Genomic DNA, 27193 nt, shown 5'->3' with positions numbered 1-27193 from the left:
TGAGCTCAATTTCGAGTCTCATAGCAAAGGGCTTGAATATTTATGTAAATAAGGTATTCCTGTTTTCGCTTTGTCATTTTGGGGTAGTTGTGTGTGTGTGTGTGTGTGTGTGTGTGTGTGTGTGTGTGTGTGTGTGTGTGTGTGTGTGTGTGTGTGTGTGTGTAGATTGCTGAGGATATATAAAAATAAATAAAAAGATATCCATTCTGTGTGGTAGTGTCTCAAATGGCCCCCTATTCCCTATATAGTGCACTACTGTTGACCAACAGTAGGAATATAATGATTAGGGTGCCATTTGGGATGCACATCATAAAACCCCTGTCATTGGTCATGATAATTCCTGTTTGACCAGTGACCAGCTTTAAAAATGATAGCCTGTGAAATGATAGGTCATTTCACTCACCTGATTGCATGGTCGTGTGTCTTTACATTCAATCAGTTTAAATTGTTCTCTAGGCAGACAGCCACCTGCCCCAATCAGCACTACAGCCAATTTATGTGTGTGTTTCTGGGACCTACTCTCTACAGTCTGTCTCCCCATATCAGATCATCGTCCAAGCCCAACACTGAGTAACTGACCCCCTCACATCCAGTCATTCTTAGCGATTCGTCTCTCCTCAGAATCACTCGCACTGACACGCCCACATCACCACTGGCAACTGGAATCAGCCTCATCCCCATCAACTTGTCTCTTGCTGTCAACGCAGACCGCTTTTGCCTCGGGGGCGAAACCCAAATACTGGGAAACTGTTCTCATCATGAATTCCAGGAAAACAGTTGGAGTTGTGTTTTCGCTTTTGATGCCCTTTTCTTATTGCCACTCTTCTCTCTCTTGCCACTTGTTTTGGCCTTGCAGTGCTGACGAGCAGAGAGCGGGAGGGGAGAGAGAAAGACCAGTGGATAGGCAGGAACAGACTAGGGCCCCCGGGCAAGTCCACTGTAGGTGCTACTGCTGGGAAAGAGTTGAAAGAAGGGAGAACAAAAGGGGTAGAGAGGGGCCTCTTTGTCCCTAGAACGCTGAAGCTTGTGCTACTAGAAATACTGCTGTGAGAGGAGTAGTGAGAATTAGAACAGTGAGGGAAGAGAGGAGGTGAGAGAAGGAGAGAGAAATGGTGATTGGTGTGAAGAAAGGAGGAACTGCGAAAAGGAAGAGATTGAGGGAAGGAGATGGACAGAGGAGAACTAGTTTTAGTGCATATACTGCGGAAAGTGCTCGGTGGGTCAATTGTGGGGGAAGCAAACACTGAAGGAGGGTGACAAGATGATAGAGGGAGAGAGCCTGAAACAGAGGAGAGACAGTGTACTTCAGACACATTTGGAATAAATGTGTGGGAAGGCTAACAGCTGGAAAGCACCTAATGGTGAGGGAAGTTGAGAAAAGTGACATGTTTTTTTTGTTTTTTTTGTGAGAAAAGTAGAGACTGAAGGAGAGATGAGGAGAGGAGATCGCTGGTGTAGTGATTAACCTTTAAGGCACAGTGGGCCATGGGAGGAAAATGGATTCCCATCTCTCACTCCCTTCATCGTTTCCACACCAGAGGGATGATTCTGAAGGATTCTCTACTTTTTATCAACAAAAAGGGAGAGTTGTCCTTTCGCTAAACAATAGTAGTCAAGTTAGGGAAAGAAGGTTTTTAGACTGCGGAGCACATTAGTAAAGCGTGATAGTGTCATTGTTTGCCTAAACGGGCAGTTCCATTTTCATAACTTTGTAGCAACGGTTGTAGTAACGGTTGTAGCAACCCACCTTCCTCTTACAGTACAGTATCACTAATATGATTTGGCATTAACTGATGTAGTTGGAATTTGTGCACAACGTCTTTCATGAGATTGAGAGTAAAGAGTTCAGGCTTGGATCCATTTTGAACATCCATGTACCTGAAAGTATACTTTCATAACATAGTTTGTTCACCTTCAGGTACATGGATGTTCAAAATGGATCCAAGCCTGAACTCTGAACTTAACAATGCATTCCAGGTGACTACATCATGAAGCTGGTTGGGAGAATGCAAAGCTGTCATCAAGGCAAAGGGTGGCTACTTTGAAGAATTTCAAATATAAAATATATTTTGATTTGTTGAACACTTTTTTGTTGTTGTTGTTGGTTACTACATGTGTTATTTCATAGTTTTGATTTCTTCACTATTATTCTGCAATGTAGAAAATGGTCAAAAGTGAGTAGGTCTGTCCATATTTTTTTTCAAACAGTTGTGGGTAGTTCACATTAGGCTGTATTGAATCTCTGCGCTCCATAGACTGGAAAGTTAGCGGTTAGTTGTTCAAAAATATTGTCCCCTCTGTATTGAATTTCATGGCCATAAACGATGCATAACTCCGATAGTAACTCTTTATTAGAGGCAAACCTCATTAACATGCCATTGGATGCAAGTGACTGCATTACTCTTAGGAACTTGAATGACACAGCACAAAGAGTTTGATACCAAGTTATCCGTCAAGTGTATTGGACTAATCGGTGGAGATGGATATAGCAGGAAACACTTTGGTTACTATGTTAGAAGAACGATAACTTTAGTAGCAACATTAACTAAATTCTGCAGTCCACGTCACCTATTGCCTTTGCTGTAGGTCACTGGTTAAAACGGTCTCTGATCTCACTGTATTCTTAAGCAAGAGTGTTTTCTTTAATGAAGAGTCTTTGCCCCGTAGTCTAAAGTGCAGAGTTTTCTTGCTCCAGGCTCCTTAATGAATTATACCTCTCCCTGCTCTATGGCCTCATAGGAATGTCTTCACTTGGTGATATTTAGTGATAAATAAAATATAGATATTACTCAAACCACCTTCCAGGCCGGATTGAATGGGTATGTATGTTTGACACAGAATTAGAAATTAAAACACTAATAATAGTAATTTAATAGGATCTCTAAGGTTTGGCACCTCTGATTTAGAGTCTTGACTCTGGAGTCTTTAGCGAAATATACAGTTGTCTTTACTCCAAAGGAGTCTCCGGGGGGTAGTGTCTTTCCTTGGAGTCTTTAGTGAATAGAATGCATTTACTCTGGAGTAAGAGGCTGAACTGAGAGGCCTCATTATCTGAGCTCTCTGCTTGGCAGGCTGCTGTCTTCTGTGGAGTCACTAGCCATGAAAACTCCTCAGTCTCCCCCTTCTCTCCCCCTCTTTTACTCTGTCTCTCTCCCTGTATGGTGTTCTTTTTTTAAATTTCCTGTCAGCGAGATCCCCCCCCCCCAAAGAGACCCTATCTGCACCGGAACGTCGGCAAGATATGATTAACGTGAAGAAAAAGGGAAATGCCTTTAGATGTAATTCTTACCTATAAGACAGAAGCTGAGTGGCATAATATCACTATTTTAATGAAGTCCTCAGTTTGGTTACTCCCTATTTTAAACTTGAAACACAAGTTTGCGTTAGGTGGCACTACATATTAGGTACCAATCGTGGCTCATATTTGAAAGGTTAGGTGTCATTATGTAGCAAAGTAACGTGGCCGCATTGTTCGTGAAATTGCCTCGGAGCCCTCGCTCATTAGCCGCTAATGTCTGAAAGCTCGGCTACCCACGGTGAGAGACAATGTAGCTACACAGCCCACATGCTAATAAATGTTATGAAATACAGGAAATAATTATTTCTCTATTTTTTAAAGGCCCAGACTCCATTTACTCCATTTATTTGCACCGTGTTGAGAGGGGCCTCGGCAATGAAGCTATATCAGCCTCCCCACAGTTGGTAATGAGTGGGAAATGTACCCCAGGTGTTTTGAAACGAGCCTGGAACAAAACACTATGGCATTTGAAAAGAATAGTTCTACCTTTTGATAACCTCCGGCAACAATTCCCCTCAATATGGAGTAAAGGCTCCCTGCTTAGGTTACCAATTAGAGCCACTGTGCTCCCTCACAAATGCTTTAGACCGGACTGCGAGTGTGCAGCGGACATTTTCTTTCTCCTTTGGTTTCCCTGCCTACTCGCGTAGAGGGAGTTGAAGAACGTCAAGGTTAGCTGCCAAAGCACATTTCATTTGGTTTTATCCCGGGAGAAGCAGGGAATACAAGAATACAACAAAACCTTCTAACCTGCGCTCTCTCAAGGATGTCAGAGCAGTAGGGCAGTGAAGCATGAACAACACGTGCAGATCTGTTAATGAAGCTGAAGGAGAGAGGGCACCGCTATGGAATACCCAGGGCAGCGAGAGCGCATGCAGGTAGAATAGCCAGAGGCACTGATGGTACTGTAGTCATACGTGAGTCTCTCTGCAGCATCACCTTCGACCTTTGAACTTGGTAGAAGCACAGAGATATTTCAAACAGACTCCCTGTCAAGGCAGTGCTACGGTTCTGATCTGTTAGCTGATGCTATAGACTCTAGAGGCAAAGGCTTTATTAGTTTCATGTCCTACAATGGACCTTTATAGAGAGCATGGACATTGACATTATACGAAAATGAGTTTATCAGAAATGGAAACTGTTGTGAACATAGTAGACTATTATTACAGATAAACTGTTACTCTGCAAATCCATGCACTGAACTTTGCAACAATAATGACCCGGAAGGTCGATTTTAAAGCCCCAAAAAATCTTGATTGTTTTTTTATCATCTGGTCATGGCGGTTTTAAGTTTCACCCCGTTGAGCCACATTCATCAGTTTACGGCGAAACGAAGAGCGTTAAAAAGGCATCACCCTGCCGTAGCTGGTTCCACTCAGTCTGTAGACAGCCGTCCCGACCACCACCGGCCACTCAGGAGTCAAGACGCCTGCCCGCCCAGGCAGTCAGGCACATGAAGTCAGCTTCCCAGCATTCACTCATGATCTAGCCAACCTGGGTCAATACCTAAGAGGGACGACTTACTGTTGCACCACCAGCCGAGGACAGCCATTATATATCCCTGGGCCTTGGCTGCTGGCGCCAACCCTATATGGAGGGTTGCTATAGGACTCTTATAGAGTGTTGAGGAAGAGTAGGAGCTCCACGGACCCTTCGTGTCCGGAAGTCATTTACCCATTCATTCTAGTCATTGCGATCTGTAGAGTTTTCTTGTGTCAATTACCTTGTGACATTCCTGGATTACTCATTATATTAATCAAGTCAGATTTGAAACAACATATGATCGTCAGTTGAAAAAAAAAAGGTTAAGGGTACAAGACTGTCTACATACAGTATCTGGCTGTGTTGGCAAAATCACAACATATCCCAATGAGCCAAGCGGGGAGAGGCTGCCCGTTGTCACAGTTCCAAGACCATTCAGAATCGTCCATCTTAACCCGACACTAATGACGCCGGTGGATCTCAAAACTGAACTTGGATCCGCGTTAAGTAGCAATGATGTCCTTCGCCACTGTCACCGTCATCTCGAACCGGTGACTATTCAAGTTAATTTCCAGCAAATGTCTTAGTTACGTGATTATATAACTAGCAAAGGAGTTTTGAAGTTGAGGGTGCAGTATTTGAGGGTTTGGTAATGAGGACGAAAACTAGCATAGTTCCGCTAGTTTAGCTGGGGAAAACTAGCATAGTTCCGCTAGTTTAGCTGGGGAAAACTAGCATAGTTCCGCTAGTTTAGCTGGGGAAAACTAGCATAGTTCCGCTAGTTTAGCTGGGGAAAACTAGCATAGTTCCGCTAGTTTAGCTGGGGAAAACTAGCTCAGGCCTAGTGCACGTGTGCCAGCTGGGCGCTCATGCATAGAAGGCTAATTCAGGAGACCGATTTGTAGAATTTATCCTCTATCAGGAGCGGAGTGCGACAAGTTTGATTAAACACCTCAGACTGAAACTAATAAATCAGATGACTTATATTTAAGGAAAGCAAATCGATATACAATCCCAAAATCAGCTGTAACTGTCAATAGTAAAACAAACCTTTAAAACAATGTTTGAGTGAAGCCTGAATACAGAAAATGAAAGGTGAATTAGCTTCTGGACGCAGTACACTCCTCCTCACAACTATAAATTTTATAGGTTTTGGTGGGTTTATGTGTTGCCATGGTGACCTTAATGTAGTAGATTGTGTGTCATGGATCATTTAATGTAGTTTGGAGCATAGCCTGTTTTTCTTGTACTGGTCTTGCTTATTTTGTTTTTGTGACTCCGTGTCTAGTTCTCTCGCTAGAGTGAGTGGCTCTCTCTTTTTTATCTTAGTACATTTTTAGTAGCTGGTCAATCTTAATCTCAAGGAGTTTGTCTGTATTTGGTCTTTCAGTTAAGATCGATAGAGGTTAAGTTATAGGCGTGGAACAGATGGGACGTGTTAGCCCATGTTGCCATAGATGCATATGGATGGTCGTAAAAAGGAGGAAGACGGCGCGAGAGAGCAAGGGCATTTTGAGGGAAATGATGTGTATCAAGGGGGTACATAGTTTACTTTTATGTCTATAATGCAAGTCCTGGATCATAATTTGTGTGTTCAGGATTTATGATGCCGCACTTAGCGATAGCCGCAGCGCTACACCTGCTAATCTTTCACGTCGAGGGCAAATATGATTGTTGTCAGTAATTCAGGATTTTAGTTTGAAATGGTAATTACCAGAGAAACGTAACACAGCATTTAAAGTGGTGGTCATCTAATTACCTCCATTGTTCTAAAACAAAGTAGCAAAACAATGTAATTTCATCTCATGGTGGCCATTTTTGTTTACAACCACAAAAATTAAAAGTGCATGTAATTGTTTTTGGATGTTTTTCTCATATTTTAATTACAGAACATTAAAAATATCTGTTTTCACATATGATGGGTGAACACGTATGGTGATGGAAATGAGGAATATGGGTTTAAAGAGACTTTGAGGAAGATTTGCATACTTTTTAGCCAGTAGTTCTGAAAGTAGCCTCTAGCCAAAACGGGTCCCCGAAAAGTGCGTACTACGTCATGTATGTATGTGCAGTACAACGTTGCTCGCTCTCGTGCTCTCTCTCTCTGTTGTGTTACTGAGCTGTTGGGCCAGCCCTGCAACCTCATTGGATAACGTTGGGCAGGCCTGGACAAGGCATCTTTCACTGTGCAACTCTCTTCAATGTGCATCTTGCTAGCTGTTCCTCAAATAGCAGGGGCTTAAGCTCATTGTCTGGAACTCTAATTGCTAAGGGTCTGGCACATGTGGCCAAGCTTGCAGTACTCAATGACGCCACAGAGCTTACAGAAAAGTTGCTTTCAAACTAGGGATTTCGTGGCTAATTGAGGTAAGACAGTAATTCTGATTAAAGATTATGCATGTATGAACTATACATCTAGCCCAAAGCGTGAGGTTTAAAAAAAATACTTACTGAATTTTTACTGAAAACATGAATACATGACATAATGTGTTACCAGTGTATATATACAGCAGACCACTTGTACTCAGCGATGTTGAATCTGTATAATGTCAAAACACTTTAGCGTCAACCTTTGTCGAGTAGTTTGCTATAGCTTGCTGTACTATTTAAATCTCTTGTGGTTTTCCTCTGTGAAGTCACACTGAGCTCCAACAAACAGTGCTAATGCCTGTCCCGGCACCGTCTGTAACCTGAGTTCTCTGTATTTGTGTGTGTGTGTGGCCCTTATCTGGGCTTTTGTCCAGTCCTCCCTGCTGTTCAAGCATGCACTCAGTCAGTATCATGGGGAGAAATGGTGAAACACAGTCCTGCATGAGGTACACTGATCAACATCATCAAATATAATTGGTGCCATTACACCTTATCTCTTTTTATATATTTTTTTTATTGCTTACAAAAATGTCAGGCTCTTTCTTCTTTTTTTTTAAGATTAAAAGTGATTGTTTGCTTGTCCGTTTAGGACGGAGAGGCTTGAACATGCAAGCTGGAGGATAACAAAAGTAAATGTGTTTCTCTGCTTACTAATGCCAGTGTCGTGACTTCACTTTCATTAATCTGATGGCTATTTATTTAATCCACTAACTATGTTTAATTGTTACCTGATTAATCATGTAACAACTAATTAGGAATTTGGGCCACCACGGAAGAGGATGTTTAAAGAGTTAGCATCTCCCAAATTACAAGGTCTTTACCTACAACATCCATAACAGTCAACATATTAATTATTACCTTTTATCATGTCATCATTCTGAACAGTCGTAACCTCATGCATCTGCAAAAAACCCAGCCTTGCTGATAATTCAGTACTACACAAATTGGTTTAATTATTTATTTACTAGCTAACTAAATAATAACACAGAATACACACACACACTTACTAAAAAAAGAAACGTCCCTTTTTCAGGACCCTGTCTTTCGAATATAATTAGTAAAAATCAAAATAACTTCACAGATTCGCAGTGGCAGACCAGCTGTAACAACACCTGCACAGGATCGGTACATCCGAACATCACACCTGCGGGACAGGTACAGGATGGCAACAACAACTGCCCGAGTTACACCAGGAATGCACAATCCCTCCATTAGTGCTCAGACTGTCCGCAATAGGCTGAGAGAGGCTGGACTGAGGGCTTGCAGGCCTGTTATAAGGCAGGTCCTCACCAGACATCACCGGCAACAATGTCGCCTATGGGCACAAACCCACCGTCGCTGGACCAGACAGGACTGGCAAAAAGTGCTCTTCACTGACGAGTCGCGGTTTTGTCTCACCAGGGTGATGGTCGGATTCGCGTTTATCATCAAAGGAATGAGCGTTACACCGAGGCCTGTACTCTGGAGCGGGATTGAGGTGGAGGGTCCGTCATAGTCTGGGGCGGTGTGTCACAGCATCATCGGACTGAGCTTGTTGTCATTGTAGGCAATCTCAACGCTGTGCGTTACAGGGAAGACATCCTCCCTCGTGTGTTCTGTCATGGCCAGCGAAGAGCCCGGATCTCAATCCTATTGAGGGGCGGCAGGGTAGCCTAGTGGTTAGAGTGTGTTGGACTAGTAACCGAAAGGTTGCAAGTTCAAATCCCCGAGCTGACAAGGTATAAATCTGTCGTTCTGCCCCTGAACAGGCAGTTAACCCACTGTTCCTAGGCCGTCATTGAAAATAAGAATTTGTTCTTAACTGACTTGCCTAGTTAAATAAAGGTAAAAAAAAAAAAAAAAAAGATTGAGCATGTCTGGGACCTGTTGGACCTGTTGGATCGGAGGGTGAGGGCTAGGGCCATTCCCCTCAGAAATGTCCGGAAACGTGCAGGTGCCTTGGTGGAAGAGTGGGGTTACAAATCACAGCAAATCTGGTGCAGTCCACGAGGAGGATATGCACTGCAGTACTTAATGCAGCTGGTGGCCACACCAGATACTGACTTACTTTTGATTTTGACCCCCCCTTTGTTCAGGGACACATTATTACATTTCTGTTAGTCACGTCTGTGGAACTTGTTCCATTTATGTCTCAGTTGTTGAATCTTGTTATGTTCATACAAATATTTACACATGTTAAGTTTGCTGAAAATAAACGCAGTTGACAGTGAGAGGACTTTTTTTTCCCTGAATTTACATGAGACAAAGTTCCTGAGCGGGCTGACACAATATAGCATTTTACCCAACGACATAGAGAGCAAAAAATACACTTATCGTCGATACATTCTATAACCCTCTCCCATTTAATCATATACTTTGCAGACATACCACTGCAAGTTTCGAATAAGAAATCATGAATGTATTTACGTATGATTGTCTTTGTCCATTGTGTAATCCTGAATAGAACTTCAGAGTTTACGCTTCCATTAGCTCCTGAAGCTGCTTATTTGAAGATAAGCCAGCCGTGCCGATGGTTCCAATGGGGTGACGAGAGTAGCGTACGGTGATTTGATATCATAGTAAGATGGGATGGTTTGAGATATTTGACTCAGGACAACTAATCAGCTGTATCAGTGATCGTCTGAGAGGGGAGTTTGCCGCCTCTTCCTCCTCGTGTTGATTATTTAAGGGTTCAGGATTCAGACCACTATGGGCATGAACTGCAGCTCTTTGTCTCTCTGGTCTAAAGGAATGTCGTTTTTTTCTTCACCTCGTGTTGAGGTTCAAAGTTTAAGCCATTTCAAACATGTAGCTAACGCCTCATGTTTCCTGTTCTAATGTTAATTTCGTTACCAAGGCTTTTTATGCGCTCTTGGTCAAAAGGAGCGTTCCGTCATGCTGACAAGCTCTCTGACCTCACCCGGGGAGTGACTACTTACGTGTATAAAGTGTAATCAAAAACAATTATCTTATTAGAGAACTAAAATCTATCACATTCATATCTTAACAAAATAACTTTCAGGACGTTTTATATATGTACAACATATTGGATGAAAACTTGACGGATGAAGGGGAAATACTTTTCAAGTTAACAGTATTTCTGTTATACCATTTTTGTACAATTATTATTCCATTATTCACGTTTGATCATGTCAGAGTTTCGACGGGACCACTGACTGTGAAACTAAGAAATTCCTTTGGTTGATACTAAAGGGGGAGAAAGCCTCCTTCTACTTAAATTTCACGACCGGATGTGTTTGTGTCAAAACCCCCACACCAGTACCCTCCTCCCCTCTGCGGGTGATAGAAGGTCTGGTTATTGTCAGCCATTGCCAAACTGATCTGACCCATTGTGGTCCTCGCAGGCCAGTCATGGCACCAGTCTGAGTACAGTACATACAGTATAGGTAACCTATTCACCACTAGGAACAATGTCACTGAGTTAGTCATGATGACTTGGACAATTCAAATTACACTTGTAATAAGCATTTACACTACCGGTTAAACATTTTAGAACAAATACTCATTCAAGGGTTTTCATTTTTACTATTTTCTACATTGTAGTGATGACATCAACTATGAAATAACACATATGGAATCATGTAGTAACCAAAAAAAGGGTTAAACAAATCAAAATATATTTGATATTCTTCAAATAGCCACCCTTTGCTTTGATGACAGCTTTGAGCACTCTTGGCATTTTCTCAACCAGCTTCACCTGGAATGCTTTTCCAACAGTCTTGAAGGAGTTCCCACATATGCTGAGCACTTGTTGGCTGCTTTTCTGTCACTCTGCGGTCCGAATCATTTTCTACATTTCCACAATGTAGAAAATAGTAAAAATAAAGAAAAAACCTTGAATGACTAGGTATTCTAAAACTTTTGGTGTACATACTTTGTAGTGTACATACTTGAAGTTGTTAGACATAAACACCTTTAACTGTATATACCGAATCTGGAATCTTAATGTAATTGTCATGTATCCCTGTGAGATCGTCTGAGACCAGCCACCCGGACAGCTGATGAAACTGTGAGTTTAAACAACCAAATCATTTCTGCAAGAACTGTCAGAAACAGTCTCACCGACGCTCATCTGCATGCTCATCATCCTCACCAGGGTCTTGACCTGACTGCAGTTCGGCGTCGTAACCGACTTCAGTGGGCAAATTCTCACTTTCGATGGCCACTGGCATGCTGGAGAAGTGTGCTCTTCACGGATGAATCCCGGTTTCAACTGTACCGGGCAGATGGGAGAAAGCGTGTATAGTGTTGTATGTGCGAGTGGTATGCCACGTTGTGAACAGAGTTCCCCATGGTGGCGGTGGCGTTATGATATGGGCAGGCATAAGCTATGGACAACAAACACAATTTGCATTTTATTGATGGCAATTTGAATGCACATATACCGTGATGAGATCCTGAGGCCCATTGTTGTGCTATTCATCCGCCGCCATCACCTCATGTTTCAGCATAATAATGCGTGGCCCCATGTCGCGAAGATCTGTACACAGTTCCTGAAAGCTAAATACAGTTGAGGTCGGAAGTTTACATACACTTAGGTTGGAGTCATTAGAACTTGTTTTTCAACCACTCCACAAATTTCTTGTTAACAAACTATAGTTTTGGCAAGTCGGTTAGGACATCTACTTTGTGCATGACGCAAGTAATTTTTCCAATAATTGTTTACAGACAAATTATTTCACTGTATCACAATTCCAGTGGGTCAGAAGTCTACATACAACTAAGTTGACTGTGCCTTTAAACAGCTTGGAAAATTCCAGAAAATGATGTCATGGCTTTAGAAGCTTCTGATAGGCTAATTGACATCATTTGAGTCAATTGGAGGTGTACCTGTGGATGTTTTTCAGGGCCTACCATCAAACTCAGTGACTCTTTCCTTGACATCGTTGGAAAATCAAAAGAAATCAGCCAAGATCTCAGAAAATAAATTGTAGACCTCCACAAGTTTGGTTCATCCTTGGGAGCAATTTCCAAACGCCTGAAGGTACCACGTTCATCTGTACAAACAATAGTACGCAAGTATGTACACTATGGGACCATGCAGCCGTCATACCGCTGAGGAAGGAGACACGTTCTGTCTCCTAGAGATGAACGTACTTTTGTGCGAAAAGTGCAAATTAATCCCAGAACAACAGCAAAGGACTTTGTGAAGGTGCTGGAGGAAACAGGTACCAAAGTATCCACAGTAAAACGAGTGCTATATTGACATAACCTGAAAGGGCGCTCACCAAGGAAGAAGCCACTGCTCCAAAACCGCCATAAAAAAGCCAGACTACGGTTTGCAACTGCACATGGGGACAAAGATCATACTTTTTGGAGAAATGTCCTCTGGTCTGATGAAACAAAAATAGAGCTGTTTGGCCATAATTACCATCGTTATGTTTGGAGGAAAAGGGGGAGGCTTGCAAGCCAAAGAACACCATCCCAACCGTGAAGCATGGGGGTGGCAGCATCATGTTGTGGGGGTGCTTTGCTGCAGGAGGGACTGGTGCACTTCACAAAATAGATGGCATCATGAGGGAGGAAAATTATGTGGATATATTGAAGCAACATCTCATCTCAAGTTAAAGCTTGGTCGGAAATGGGTCTTCCAAATGGACATTGACTCCAAGCATACTTCCAAAGTTGTGGCAAAATGTCTTACGGACAACAAAGTCAAAGTATTGGAGTGGCCATCACAAAGCCCTGACCTGAATCCTATAGAAAATTTGTGGGCAGAACTGAAAAAGCGTGTGCGAGCAAGGAGGCCTACAAACCTGACTGAATTACACCAGCACTGTCAGGAGGAATGGGCCAAAATTCACCCAACCTATTGTGGGAAGCTTGTGGAAGGCTACCCGCAACGTTTGACCCAAGTTCAACAATTTAAAGGAAATGCTACCAAATACTAATTGAGTGTATGTAAACTTCTGACCCGCTGAGAATGTGATGAAAGAAATCAAAGCTTAAATAAATCACTCTCTCTACTATTATTCTGACATTTAACATTCTTTAAATAAAGTGGTGATCCTAACTGACCTAAGACAGGGACTTTTTACTAGGATTAAATGTCAGGAATTGTGACAAATTGAGTTCAAATGTATTTGGTTTAAGGTGTATGTAAACTTCCCGACTTCAACTGTATGTCCCAGTTCTTCCATGGCCTGCATACACACCAGACATGTCACCCATTGAGCAGTTTGGATGCTCTGGATCAACGTGTACGGCAGCGTGTTCCAGTTCCTACCAATATCCAGGAACTTCGCACAGCCATTGACGAGGAGTGGGACAACATTCCACAGGCCACAATCAACAGTCTGATCAACGCTATGTGAAGGAGATGTGTCGCACTGCATGAGGCAAATGATGGTCACACCAGATACTGACTGGCTGTCTGGTCCACACCCCTACTTTTTTTTTTTTAAAGGTATCAGTGACTAACCGATGCATATCTGTATTCCCAGTCATGTGGAATCCATAGATTAGAGCCTAATGAATTGATTTCAATTGACTGATTTCCTTTTGAACCCTAAAATCTTTGAAATTGTTGCGTATATAAACCCTGGATTACTGATGCTACAGTATGTTATTTCCAATGAGAAGGCTTTGAAGCCACTGGTCGGCCATATTGGCACTCCCCAGAAGAAGCAGTCCTACCATAGGAATGAAGGGTATTCTGCAGTATTTTTATTAAATGTTGAGGACAGAATTACATGTATTTTTTTGTTGTTGTAGTGGGGACAGTAACGTTAGAACCTTAAAGTATAATTTTTTTAAATGTTTAGCTCACATACTATAATTTAGAAATATGAATTAGGGTGTCTGTAATAGAATAAACATGGCAAAAACAAATGTAGACATTAATAAATGCATTTCTATAGCTTCCAAAATATATTTTACAATGGTGGTGGAGAGCCAAGATGGAGGCACGGTGGCATCAAAACAATGTCCGTAGTCATCTAGTGTGTGTGTGTGTATATATATAAATCATTGGAGGGATGCAATACCATTCTTCCACAATAAATAACATTTTGGTGTTTTGTTGATGGTGGTGGTGGTGGACACCGCTGTCACAGAATTTCCTAATCTGGTGACCATAACGGGGGCATAGCCATTGTAGCCAAAATAATGTCCAGCCCAGCATTTGTATACATGACCCTATGTATATGATGGGATGTTAATTGCTTAATTAACTCAGGAACCAACCCTGTGTGGAAGCACCTACTTTCAATATACTTTTCTATTCCTCATTTACTCAAGTGTTTCATTTATTTTGGAAGATACTTGTATCTTGTGGTGGCCAAAGCTCTTTTAGTTTTACAGCTACTTCGGAGAGATATCCAGGTACTGGGTATCAGTCAGAAATGTGTTGATCCCAACTTAGTTTCAACAGCCTACCAACATACCAGCCTACTGTGGTTCTCAACTGGTTTTGCCTCTGGACCCAAATTGCACCAGGTTGTCTCAGTCCCAACCCAATATTCGCATTGCAAACAAGTATCGCCAAAGTACAATATGGAAAACTATATTTAAAAATGTGGGTTGAGACCCACCAGTTGAGAATCGCTGCCCTAACATGTATTGCCGTTTGATAAGATTTGGCCTGATGGTTTACTGAATGAAAAGTGCAGAGAAGGGCCTTTTATCTTTATAACTGAGACTAAATGAATTCATAAGGCTTGGAGCTTCAGAGAGCTTCTAACTTTCATTTTAATTACTTTATAAATATATACAGGCAAGGTTTGCCAGGAGGGTGAAATATAAATGAGGCTTTTATTTGTAAGTTCTTCATCCATTTTTCCTCTCTGCGTCTATCTTGTTTGTTTGTTTGTGTGTGTGTGTGTGTGTGTGTGTGTGTGTGTGTGTGTGTGTGTGTGTGTGTGTGTGTGTGTGTACCCCTGTAATGCTACTTCGTATTTCAGTTTGTGTGTGTCAGGTGTCGTCGTCGTCTGTGCATCATCGAGCATCCAGATCAGCACAAGCGCACCACCGTGCACATTGTCGGCGCCACCGCAGGCTTAACTTGCCCTCTATTAAAGATGTACGGTCTTCAAAGAGGGAGTTATTAAACCCCAGGGCCCCACTTTGTGACGCTCTGTTTGTAGCATTGTACTGAGTTTAAAGGAGGTTCATTGAAAGGTCTTTTAGCCATTCCGGTTGATTGATCTCACTCTGGCCCCTTTGATATGCGAGCTAAGAATGCCAGTCTGCGCTCTCTCTCTCTCTCTCTCTCGGACCTCTCACTCTGTCGGCCTTCTTTCTCTCGGCCCTCTTTCTCTCGCCCCTTTGGCCCTGCTCGTGCCAGGCGCCATGTTTGAGGGACACTCCTGATTTTAATTACACCCTTTGATTATCTTCCAAACTGAACTCATCTTGGGAGAGAGAGAGAGAGAGAGAGAGAGAGAGAGAGATTGCTGATGATACAGACCTGGGCTGCCTCAGTGTGCCTCTGCCAAGCAGCACCGCCGTAAAGAAGAGATGTGTGTCCAGCCAACGCTGAGATGTGTCCCCACTGAGATATTCTCTCAATACGCATGGGAATTTACTAGAAGAAATGTTTGTCTTCGAGTGTCTTATTGGGGGGATGGTTGAAGATGGGCTGCAGAGTTAGCTGAGAGGGGTTAGCCTAGCCTAAGCTAGCACCTGGCTGTAGTGGTACCAGTATACAGATGTTAACATGCTGTAGATTCATAGTTTTGACATGACATTAATGGGTTGGACATTTCCAGTCACATAATCTAGCTGTAAGCATGTTCAACAATTTCTTCTGTTTTATGACCTGTCATGGTGGATGTGATTTGTTGCCATGGGAGGGCAGCCATTTTGAAATCCACGTCGTCCGATGAATGAGCAGTATTCCTTTGTCTTAATCACATTTAATGGGGTCACTCTTAAAGCCCGCACAGACTGTACGATTTTAACTGTTTTATGCCACGATTTTGCCGATCCCAGACAACATGTTAACATCGTGGGCATATTCTTAGGCCGTAAACATCTTGGCTTGTTCAGTGTGACAGGTTCTAGATCAGATTTTTAAGCACCACTACATGCGGTCGTAGGCTCCGACAAAGTTCTGGCCGTGTCCAAAATGTTTTGACCAATAGGAACACGATTATTGCTTTGCAAGAAGAACAATTTCCCTAATCTGGTTTAGCCTACATTACACATCTGAAATCAGGCTACCTGATAGGATTTTTGATAAATGCACAGAATTGCCAATCAAAATAAACGTTCTAACACAGCGACCATGTCAATTTTGGGAAGCCTATTTGATTCAGAGTTCGGACATATACAGATAGTTTTTACATACAAAAAGATTCATACGTTCAGTTTCTTTTCCCGAACTGCATAAGCATAGAGGGAGGAATGCTCTACTGGTGCTGGAACATGTGCAGATCAAATACAAACTTGGAGTCACCCGATTTATATGGTGTGTGTGGTCCTCCCGCTACGACTCGGGAAACCATTCGGTTTATTAGGCTACAGATGATGAACTTCACAGGGTGTTGAAAGTGCATGTTATGAGCATGATTCTCCTTTCCAATAAATATTGAGGGTCTTATTCCGGTGACATGATGATCGATGCTTGACTGCTGTTTGACAAATACTAATATTCTAGCTCTTACCCATAATAATCTCAGGTAGACTCAGTCCCGTGTGCCTCAGTTGGTAGAGCCTGAGGCTTGCAACGCCAGGGTTGTGGGTTCATTTCCCACGGGGGGCCGGTATGAAAATGTATGCACTCACTACTTACTGTAAGTCACTCTGAATAAGAGCATCTGTTAAATGACTCAAATGTAAAGTGTATCCTGCCCATACAGCCTTCCCGCACTGTATCTGCGAGTTGTTGGCTAGAGTGCAGATGCCAAGACCAGAGTAAGGCCATTTGCTATTTAAAACGACGGTTTTTGTGACAAAACTATCTGTAGAATTGACAAATGCGATGGGAACACATTGAACTTTAGATTTTTATTCAGTACATGAACACTAAAGCAAAAACATTGCATTTTGTGTGCACTAAAATCATCACGCACTGATTTTACTCCACAACAAGTCCATTTGGTGGAAACACACCACTGGAAGGAAAATCTGTATTTTCTTTATGCAGATTTGGGAATATTCACATGATAATCCGTCGCCAATGGGATGGGAACCTAGTTACTGAAATTCACTGTCGGGGCCCAAGTCTGACAGAACACACTGTCCCTCTTTTTAATGTGTCTCCATCTAAATCATACATAATCAATTAAAGCGCAATTGCAGAAAGGCAGAGCAGAAGTGGAGAAAGTCAGAAGTGGAGAAAGTTGCAGGGCCATTATGATATTCTGAGAGCAACTTGTCACAAGGCAATTAGAAATGCCAGATGGGCCCATTTTTCTAACTTGATCTATGATCTTGATCTTGATCTTGATCTAACTATTAATCAGAATAATTTGAGAGCGCTCTTCTCGGCCTGATAAATCCTACCCCCGCAAACATATGTGAACTTCCACAAAAAATAACCAACAATAGGCTGGGTGTCAGTCAAGACCTGATGAGAAGTTTGATTTGTAACCGAGCCTACCACGCAAAGGCACTATGGATTTATTTTCCCTGGTTGACACAGACATGCTCAGGAAAGTGATATCACAACTTAAACCTTCAACCGGCCTTCTCGATCCTATCCCCACCACCTTCTTCAAAACAGTTTTTTAATTACATATCTGAAGAAGTGCAAGCTACTGTTAATCACTCCCTGCTTACAGGCACTTTCCCCACTGCGCTAAAAACTGCTATGGTGAAACCCCTTCTGAAGAAAGTAATCTAGTTTCTTCAGCTCTTCTCCAATCTCCGACCTTCCACTCTTAAACAAAATTCTTTAGAAATTGGTTTTCAAACAGCAAAATCATTTTTTAAGAGCCAACACAGACGCCAAACAGCTCTCTGTCCTTGTAATCTTGGATTTAAGTGCTGTATTTGGTTTAGGACCTATTTAACCGGTCGAAAGTTTGTCACCCTTGGTGAACATAATGCAGAGACAATACATGCCACGTGGCGTTCCACAAGGTTCGATATTGGGTCCTGTGCTTTTCAGTTTATACAGGGCATTCGGAAAGTATTCTGTAGTGATGCCTCAAGCACTGAGATGCAGTGCCTTAGACCGCTGCGCCACACGGGAGCCCTATGCAGAGAGGGGGTGAAAACGACAGTATGTTGCTACACTTTAATTAGAATTCCTCTTTAGCCCTCTGTTCTTTATAATAGTTCAATTTATTGTCATTTGTTCCGCTCCTGGCAATGAGCCCCTCTTCATCTCTCTTTCCCTATTCCTCCCTTCTCGTCCTCTACCCCAATCCATCCATCCTATTGGCTCCGTAGCGTTTGGCTCGTAGAAAATGAGGAATGATTACATGACACACTTTTTAGTGTCCCTACTATAAAACTGGCGCGGAGAAACCCATAATGGGGTGGAATGAGTCAGGTTGGCCATCGTGCCAGCCGTTTTCTTTGGCACGCCCGCCGGTTACAGCGCACACTCAGGGCATATATGACACAAACTTACCCACTGATATTTATGGGGGAGATATTATTTCTCGTTGCGCACACATTAAATCTTAATCAGGAAATGTAAGGAGGGCTCATGTTTCTCATCGGTGTGCTTCAGTCCTGGGCCTTATTATTTGCCATTAGTCAACTGTAACTATTCTCAGAAACCTGCGGTTTCTTTTCCCAAGTCATGTTTGTCTGTTAACAAGTTGTACCCCGTTCAGTTTTCGCTCAGTTTTCCTCCACCATTCTTATATCGCCCTACTCTGTCAATCTGTTTATAAGGTCGGTAATAGTGCCAGGCCAGTCTGTCCCATTTTAGATGGACATCGCACCGTTCCTCTAGATCTCACTTCAGTGTTGAGGCCCACAGATAGCGCTGAGGTTAGCTAACCAGACTGTTACCAAGCTCAGAGAGCCAACTTCAGTCACGGCTACTATAGCTAGATTCGTATCAAAGGTATCTAACTCCTAGGTGTGAGTCTTGCCACTGTTCTGCTCAGATCAGAGAGTTGGTCTTCTTTGTTATGTACTGTACTGGCTCTCGCAAAGGGACTATGTCCTAGGGGATTATGTTTCCCTGTTGCAATAGATCTATGTTTCTGTAGTTAATGAATGCGAGTCAGGGAGAAGGTAGGGGACTAAGTTATTTGATCATTAAAAGGTTATTTTAAGGTACCAGGTACAGTCAGTGTATTGTAATTCAAACTTTATAAATCGGTGTCATTAAGCACCAAACGGACTGAAACAGTTAGGGACTACCTGAACTTGTCCAATAGGAAATGCTAGCTTTCCGTTGCAAAACGTTTTGCTACAGTATGCCCTAATAATGAATAGAACCCTGATCTAAGACCTGCAGTAGAGAGAGTAAATTGGCCTCTTTCACAATCACAACGATGTTAATAGACTATCATGGAAACGTCAGATATTTACTTCTAAGTTCATTATGAACTGTTTTATTCGAGAACACATTCTTTAACTGTCTCCATTAGAGACAGCAAGTCTATACTGAGTAGCTTATCTCTCTGAGCACACAGTGGTAGTAGCCAGCTCCATATGTTATCTATGTAATAGACTACATTTTATGTCTGATTTAAGCTGCATTACATTCTGGCCTCGACAGAGATGTATTAACTTGCAGGTCGACAAATGACCTTTTTGAAATGTTCTGGATCTGAAGAGAAGGGGGATTCCTTCAGCTCATCCACACCAGCTGCATACTTTTACTGGGAGTAGCAGTGGACGTATGCACCCTCACTTATTCATCACCTCCAGATTTGCAGTGGAGCCATGAAAGAAAGTACTTCAACTCCCTCCTCATCTCCCAAGAACATTTTTCATCTTCTTGAAAAGAACATGAGATGTCCGGGGTTTTTTTTCTTCTTCTCCTGCTTCCGCATTCCACAGCGAGTTTTTTTTTTTTCTCCCTCCATCTCTCTCTCTGTCTCTCTCTCTCTCGGCTACTCCTGTACTTTTGAACTTTTTTTAGCTCGTAATCCCATTGCCTAAAATATGCCTGCGCCGTCTGAAGCCCAGTCGGTCCAGGAGAAACTCTGGTGTCTGCGGAAGAGGGAATTAGAGTACCGCTGTTCGCCCTCTCTCTCTCTCTCTCTCTCTCTCTCCAGCCAAGTGTAAATTAACAGAGCGAGAGGAAGAGGAATGGAGAGAGTGAGGAGGAAAAGATTTACGGCTGTAACAGTACCAGCACTCTCTCCAACCTCTCTCTGGGCATGCTTAATGCCGTTTATAGTTGTGTATCCATTTGTCTGATGTGTACGTGCACCACATTTTTTACTATCCCAGAATTGCAGAGATTCACCTTTATATGTTGTGCTATTCTAGATCATATGTTGAGCTTAATGCACAGACATTGAGAGTGAAATGCATGACTATTGTTTTCCTGGTGGCGGACAGATAGACGAGGGGGAGCAGTGGAGGAGAAAGAAGGGGGGCGGTAAGATGGAGAAATAGACACAGAGGTGGAGAGGGAGACAAAGAGAGGAGGCAGAGAACGAGAAAAGAGGATGAGGGCGGGAGACGGACTGCTTAAGCGGCAGAGACTCGGGGGAAATACCCGAGCAATATCCCAACCAACCAGCCTCTGCCACCCTGCCCCACACAATTACAATATATCTGACAGAGATATTGAGCGCGGATCCCTTGCCATTTCTGTTGATGCACCGGCCGTCAAGAGGCAAGGGTTTTATATAAAATTACAAAAAAATTGAATTAATACGGTCTTATTGAAAAGAGGAGGCCCGGCCAGCCGGGGAAAATAACAATGGGAGTTTCTTTCTCCAGAGTCCTCTCTTCCTCAGATAGCAGGTGGAGGTTTGGCCGGACCATGTTGTTCAGTTAGGCTCATTACTCATTGTGCGAGAATAGAAATAGAGATTGCTTGGGGGCTGCTACCTTGATATTAGGTAGAATAGAATAAATAGAAAATAAATCTATGGATACTGCAAGAAAAGCAAGGGGTTGACTGAAGCACTAGTCACTTCTTATCCTCTCAGGCTGTGCTGTTTGGAAGACCATTTCCCCCATCACGCCACCTTAAGACGAGCACTTCGGTGAACTTCGAGACCTAACGTAGAGCTGTCCATATTAGAAGAGACACGCTTAGAGCAGGAGACAAGGCAACCTGTCTGTCAGCCCGACTCTGTGCTCAGCCACTACCCTACCAAGGCACAGTCAGGAGACTATGGCCAGGCAGTCAACTACTGTACAGCTCTGTCTGAGGGACAGCATCTTCCCCTTTGTTTTTTACTGAAGACAGTGAAATTCTGTCTGTCAGAATGTGGAAGGTGCAGGGGGACTGGTCAAGGGATGTATCAATTTAAGAGGTTTCTGCACTAGGTTTTTTTGAAAGGTCTATTTTTATAGAAAATTTGTACGATTGTTAAAAAAAAAAAWTTAAAAAAAGTACAATAGACAAAGACAATAGACAACTTAACATTTCAGACATGGATCCACTAAACTAGACATGACGTTGGCTGGGACTTGATGCCCAACCTTTAACATAAAGAAAAAAGACAAAGACAAACACTAGCTCAGACATTCATACATTTCAACAAACATTAATGACATCAAACTTTCTCAAACCTACATGTTCCCGACAGTATCGATACCCATCTTGTTTGTTCTCATAAGATTTTTATAAAAAATGTTTCATCCTATGGATATTTCAAGGGTTTGTCATACTTTATGCCGTTATGGCTTCAAATTGTGCTATTTATATCTGTAGCCCACCTTTTTTTAAATATTTTCAATAATAATTAATTTGATTCATCCACTTAACGATGGAGGATCATATGATTTCCAGTTTAAGTAAACATTTTCAAAATGATTGAGAAAATAATGGTCCAATCCATTGGGTATCTCATTGCACCCTCATGGCATGTCTTGAAAAATGCAGATAGACGGATTAAAAGTAAACTTACATTACAAAACTTCTGACAGCCAACTTTCTAACTCCGCCTATACATTTTTGACATTATAGAATAGGTCCTGGTCCCAAAAAGGTATATTTTGTGATGTTATACCTTTTGCAAAGGATATTGCGGCAAGGTGTGCGTCGGCTTATCCATATAGCCCTACATGGAATCAGTGAACGCAGGATTGCACCAAACCTGTTTTAATTATGTATATTACATGTTTTGTTTACCCATTGTCAAAGAATTTCTCTGTCCATTCTCACCTTCACCCCGTTTCATTAGCCCTTTTAAACGTGTAAAAAAAATACTGTTGCTTTTGAAGTCAACCCAACGCGTTGAAAACAAACCTTACTCTGAACCATAAATGACCTTGATCTCGTGACATTGCTCCGGATTTAACAAATTTACCATGGGCTACTGTCATTTTCTGTCAAATTGCAGATTGGTCTTTTAGGTTCGGTTGTACACTACTGCTAGATACTATACTGTATATGTATATGTAGAATACTGCTATGGTATACTACTACTACTACTACTACAATTGGTGACCCCAGGGGGATGGATATCCATGTCTAAATCTTATTTGTGCTTATTGGGGTTAAGGGGATCACCAAGTCCAGGGGAGAGATCACTCTCTCTCACACACACACACACACACACACACACACACACACACACACACACACACACACACACACACACACAGCTCTCAACCTTCTCAGATCTCCCTTCCCGCGCTTGACAAAACCTGTCATAACAATGGAAAAATGCAGTATGTCCGACTATTTTATGAAGTCTGGAAACGAAAATGAAATGGGTCCATAAATCACATGGAATCTTTAAGTGTTTCCCATGTTTAATTTAGGAACGAGAAAGCGAGACTAAAGCGCTGACTCCACTGCCACCAGTGCGGATGACTACATAGACCTAGATTTTAGAAACTAGTATGTAGCCTCCATGTATAACGAGCCTTATAACGCTATATGCCCAGTGAACACCTTCGAGAACTCAAACTAATACATGATACAGATGTAGGATCTTAATTTGACCAGTTTCCCACAGCAGGAAAATAATCATGCAGCAACAGGAAATGTGAATTATTGGATTATAATTGAAATTTTTGTAGGGATTGATACATTTTTAGTTAGGGCAATTCAAGTCTGCAATTTTAAAGTAGAAATTACAAACTTTAGAAGCCTTTTTAAACCTTGAATGTACTAGAAGTTAGCATTTCCTGCTGTGCAGGAAAATTCCTACAACAACATGGTGATCAAATAAGATCCTACATCTGTAAATGCTTTAGCACACTACGCAAAACTAATATACGATCTAGGTACAGACATATTATACAGGCAGAATGAATTATAGATGGGTGTAGACATAGTATTTATTCACAATGTTTAAGAGAGCGATATATTTACACTGTTCAGAATGATTGGTTTAAGTACAATTAGGTTAAATGGAATCGATGCGAGAGAGACAAATAGAGTACATATTTAATCGGAGTAGATCCAGTGTACACACTTATTTTAGATTATATGCGTATAGTAACAGTATACTGAATTAATTGATAGGTCCTTCAATCTCACACACACACACACACACACACACACACACACACACACACACACAGAGAGCAGCTGGATACGGAGGGGAATTATCATGGGACGTGGTGTGAGGGTGTTACTGATTTTGTATAAGGCCTACATTAGGGAGCCCTTTGATCCACAGTGCTCCCTTTGCCCTACAAAAACGCAATTAAAATTGTGTGTGTGAAGGAACATCACGTTATTAACACCATTCTGACATGGCTTAAATGATGAATATGTTTTGCTCTGAGGGGGTAGATGGGGACGTACCCCCTGCGCCCCCTACCTCAGATGTGTGTGTGTGTGCATTAGGGATACACAATTCATCTAATTCGCATAGAAATCGCAATAGTGATGTGCAATATCCACATCGCACGAGATATCCATATTGCTATATTTTAAAACGCCACTCAGCCGCGTGTAACATCCGTTTTTATAGTTTACTCTCTTTTGTCGTCTCTCCCGCTCTCCTCTTAAGGCTTTCTCACGCACACAAAGCCTCGCTCGGTCACTCAAGCAGCGCAGTTCCTCCTCCCCGCTGTTAGATTTATTTTACGTTTGCATGCTGTTCTGTTAGGTCGTGCAGTCAACACATTGTTCCAAACAAGAACGATGCGGCTTTCCACTTTGCTTCGTAGTGCCTTCAGCAAGTATTCACACCCCTTGACTTTTTCCTCGTTTTGTTGTGTTACAGCCTGGGAGAGCGAGAAAGAGGGGGAGATGGAGGAGTTTTCGGGGCTAGTGACTCCACAGAGGACAGGAGCCTGCTGAGCAGAGAGCTCAGATAATGAGGCCTCTCAGTTCAGCCTCTTACTCCAGAGTAAATGCATTCTGACTAAAGACTCCAAGGAAAGACACTACCCCCCGAAGACTCCTTTTGCAGTGCCTTCAGAAAGTATTCACACCCCTTGACTTTTTCCAAATCTTGTTGCGTTAGACTGAATTTTAAATAGTTTAAATTGAGATATTTTGTCACTGGCCTACACACAACACCCCATTATGTCAAAGTGGAATTATGTTTTTCAAAATGTTTACAAAATAAAAAATGTAAAGCTGAAATGTCTTAAGTCCGTAAGTATTCAACCCCTTTGTTGTGGCAAGCCTAAATAAGTGCTTAAGTTGCATGGACTTTCTCTGACCGATGACATGACATACAGCCCTCTGTGTGCAATAAAAATGTTTAACATTATTTTTGAGTGACTACCTCATCTCTGTACCCCACACATACAATTATCTGTAAGGTCCCTCAGTCGAGCAGTGGATTTTCAGTGAATTTCAAGATTCAACCACAAAAACCAGGGAGGTTTTCCAATTCCTCGCAAAGGGCACCTATTGGTAGGAGGGAAAAAAGCAGTCATTGAATATCCTTTTGGCATGGTGAAGTTATTAATTACACTTTGGATGGGGTATCACCCAGTCACTACAAAGATACAGGCGTCCTTCCTAACTTAGTTGACGGAGAGGAAGGAAACCGCTCAGGGATTTCACCGTGAGGCCAATGGTGACTTTAAAATATAATTTACTGGCTGTGATGGGAGAAAACAACTGAGGATGGATCAACAACATTGTAGTTCCTCCACAATACTAACCTAAATGACAGAGTGAGAAGGAAGCCTGTACAAAATAAAAAATATTGCAAAGCATGCATCCTGTTTGCAATAAGAATAATGTGCAAAGCTCTTAGACTTACCCAGAAAGACTCACAGCTGTAATCGCTGCCAAAAGAGATTCTGACATGTGGTGAGAATGCTTATGCAAATGGTATATTTCTGTATTTTATTTTCAATAAATGTGCAAAAATGTCTAAACATGTTTTCATCTTTGTCATTATGGAGTATTGTGTGTAGATGGGTGAGAAAAAAGATCTATTTTAATCCATTTTAAATTCAGGCTGGAACAGCAAAATGTGGAATAAATCAAGAGATATGAAGGCACTGTATATCATTCTATTTCTAAAATTCCAACACTTCACCCAAGTGTTTTGATCTATATCGCAAGTCAAAATCGCAATCACAATATTTTGTTAAAAAAAGAAGAAAAAAAAGAAATTCTCCCCCTGTCGTGCAGTGTGCGTGCATACGTTTATGCATGCGTGTGTAAGGGGGTGTGGGCTGGGCCTCAGAGAGAGAAACTCTGCAGAAGGAGTGTGGAGCTGCCGCCCAGCACAGTGTGTGTAGAAGTCCTGTTAACCTTCATTAGCCTCCTCCAGTAGAGAAAGATTAGCAGAATACAAATGCCATTTTCTCAGGTCTCCATTGAATAGCCTTCTCTCCACAGAACTGCTGACGAAGGACCTGCAGAGAAATATGATTTGGGGGGGGGGGGGCAGGTGTTTACAGAATGCTAAGCACCTCTGCTTTAATATATTATATGCAAACTATTAATGATAGGAATACATGAAAGGTATTTGGCAGGTTTAATTGACAGCATTTTTGTGGTGTATGGTGGCTGATAGAGAGGTGGCTGTTGGGAGTGTTTGACCTTGAAGAAATAAGGTCTTGGACTCTTACATATTTGATCTGTTTGACGTGCCATGCCATGTATTTATAATGGAACTTGACTTATATCAATGGTCAAGCCTGGCGACATGTACTTCAATGCATTATAGATGGGCAAGTTCTAGTTCAAGTACCACCAATTCTACACTGTCATTAACGTGTGAAAACAGTACTGGTGGTTGGTATTGTGAGTCAGAAAGCCTCGGTCTTCATTTCTATAGAAGAGCCACAGGCAGGGAGTGAGAGTTGCTGTTGCTAGGTTGTGGTAGGCCAGAGAGGGAGGTAACACCGAGGACACAGACTTGTATCCATCTTCTAGCACCTCTCCTCCAGTCTCGTTAGCTCTGTTCCCTTTCTCCTCTTCTCCACCAGTCTCTCTCCTGCCGTCGTCTCTGCTCTCCTCTTTTCTTCTCAATCACTCGCTCTCTCCTCCCGTCGTCTCTCTCCTCTCTCTCAGTGTCTCTCTCCTACACAGCAACAGTGTCTGACCGGCTGATAGCACCTCCCTGGGCTGGTGGAGGAACACACCCACTCTGTCTGGGCTCTGCTCTGCAGTACTGCCAGCGAGATGTCAGCAGGATTATATTTCAGACAGAGATGTCCCAGGGAGGCCGGACTTGTTTCTATCTGTGGAACTGCAATGAAAGTGAACAGAGTCGTACAAGAAACCAGTAGCCTACCATCATCTGATATGATGCTATAGCACAGAGCTGATGTAGTTATTGGCAAAGAAACACACGTGCGCGCACACACACACACACAGACTTCTCTGTATCCAGAGTGACTGCAGTTAACTAGTTTGTATGTTAGAAAACTGCTTTATGATTCCCAGGGGCCTCGTTGAATAATCTATAGGGATTACGGTATACCCTGTTCAAATGGATAGTTATTTAAGCTCGCTAGCCCACGTTACGCCTGACTGCATATCACTGGCAGCATAAATTGCAAAACTTTACTTGACGTTTGCTCTTCATCGCCCCTATTGTTGGCAACTTCCCAATGTATGCTTGTAGGTGT

General features: G+C 42.2%; 1 protein-coding gene across 3 annotated transcripts in view; it reads left to right on the top strand.

The window, feature by feature from the left end:
* The window catches only part of samd12 (sterile alpha motif domain containing 12), a 127503-nt gene that overhangs the window by 64650 nt on the left and 35660 nt on the right, over nucleotides 1-27193 (top strand). The window contains exon 5 of one of the 3 annotated variants that reach the window (XM_023976472.2): nucleotides 24373-25404. The exons of 1 other annotated variant lie outside the window; for it this stretch is intronic. In XM_023976472.2, the coding sequence (XP_023832240.1) occupies nucleotides 24373-24449 (77 nt within the window). In that variant the 3' untranslated portion in view covers nucleotides 24450-25404. Of the gene's footprint in view, nucleotides 1-24372; nucleotides 25405-27193 lie in introns of those variants that run through there. One more of the 3 variants, XM_023976470.2, reaches the window with a different exon arrangement.

This window comes from Salvelinus sp. IW2-2015, linkage group LG31 (genome assembly GCF_002910315.2).
Source record: "Salvelinus sp. IW2-2015 linkage group LG31, ASM291031v2, whole genome shotgun sequence".
NCBI lineage: Eukaryota > Metazoa > Chordata > Actinopteri > Salmoniformes > Salmonidae > Salvelinus > Salvelinus sp. IW2-2015.
Note: the sequence above shows the minus strand (reverse complement) of the source record. Positions and strands in the feature narration are given on the sequence as shown.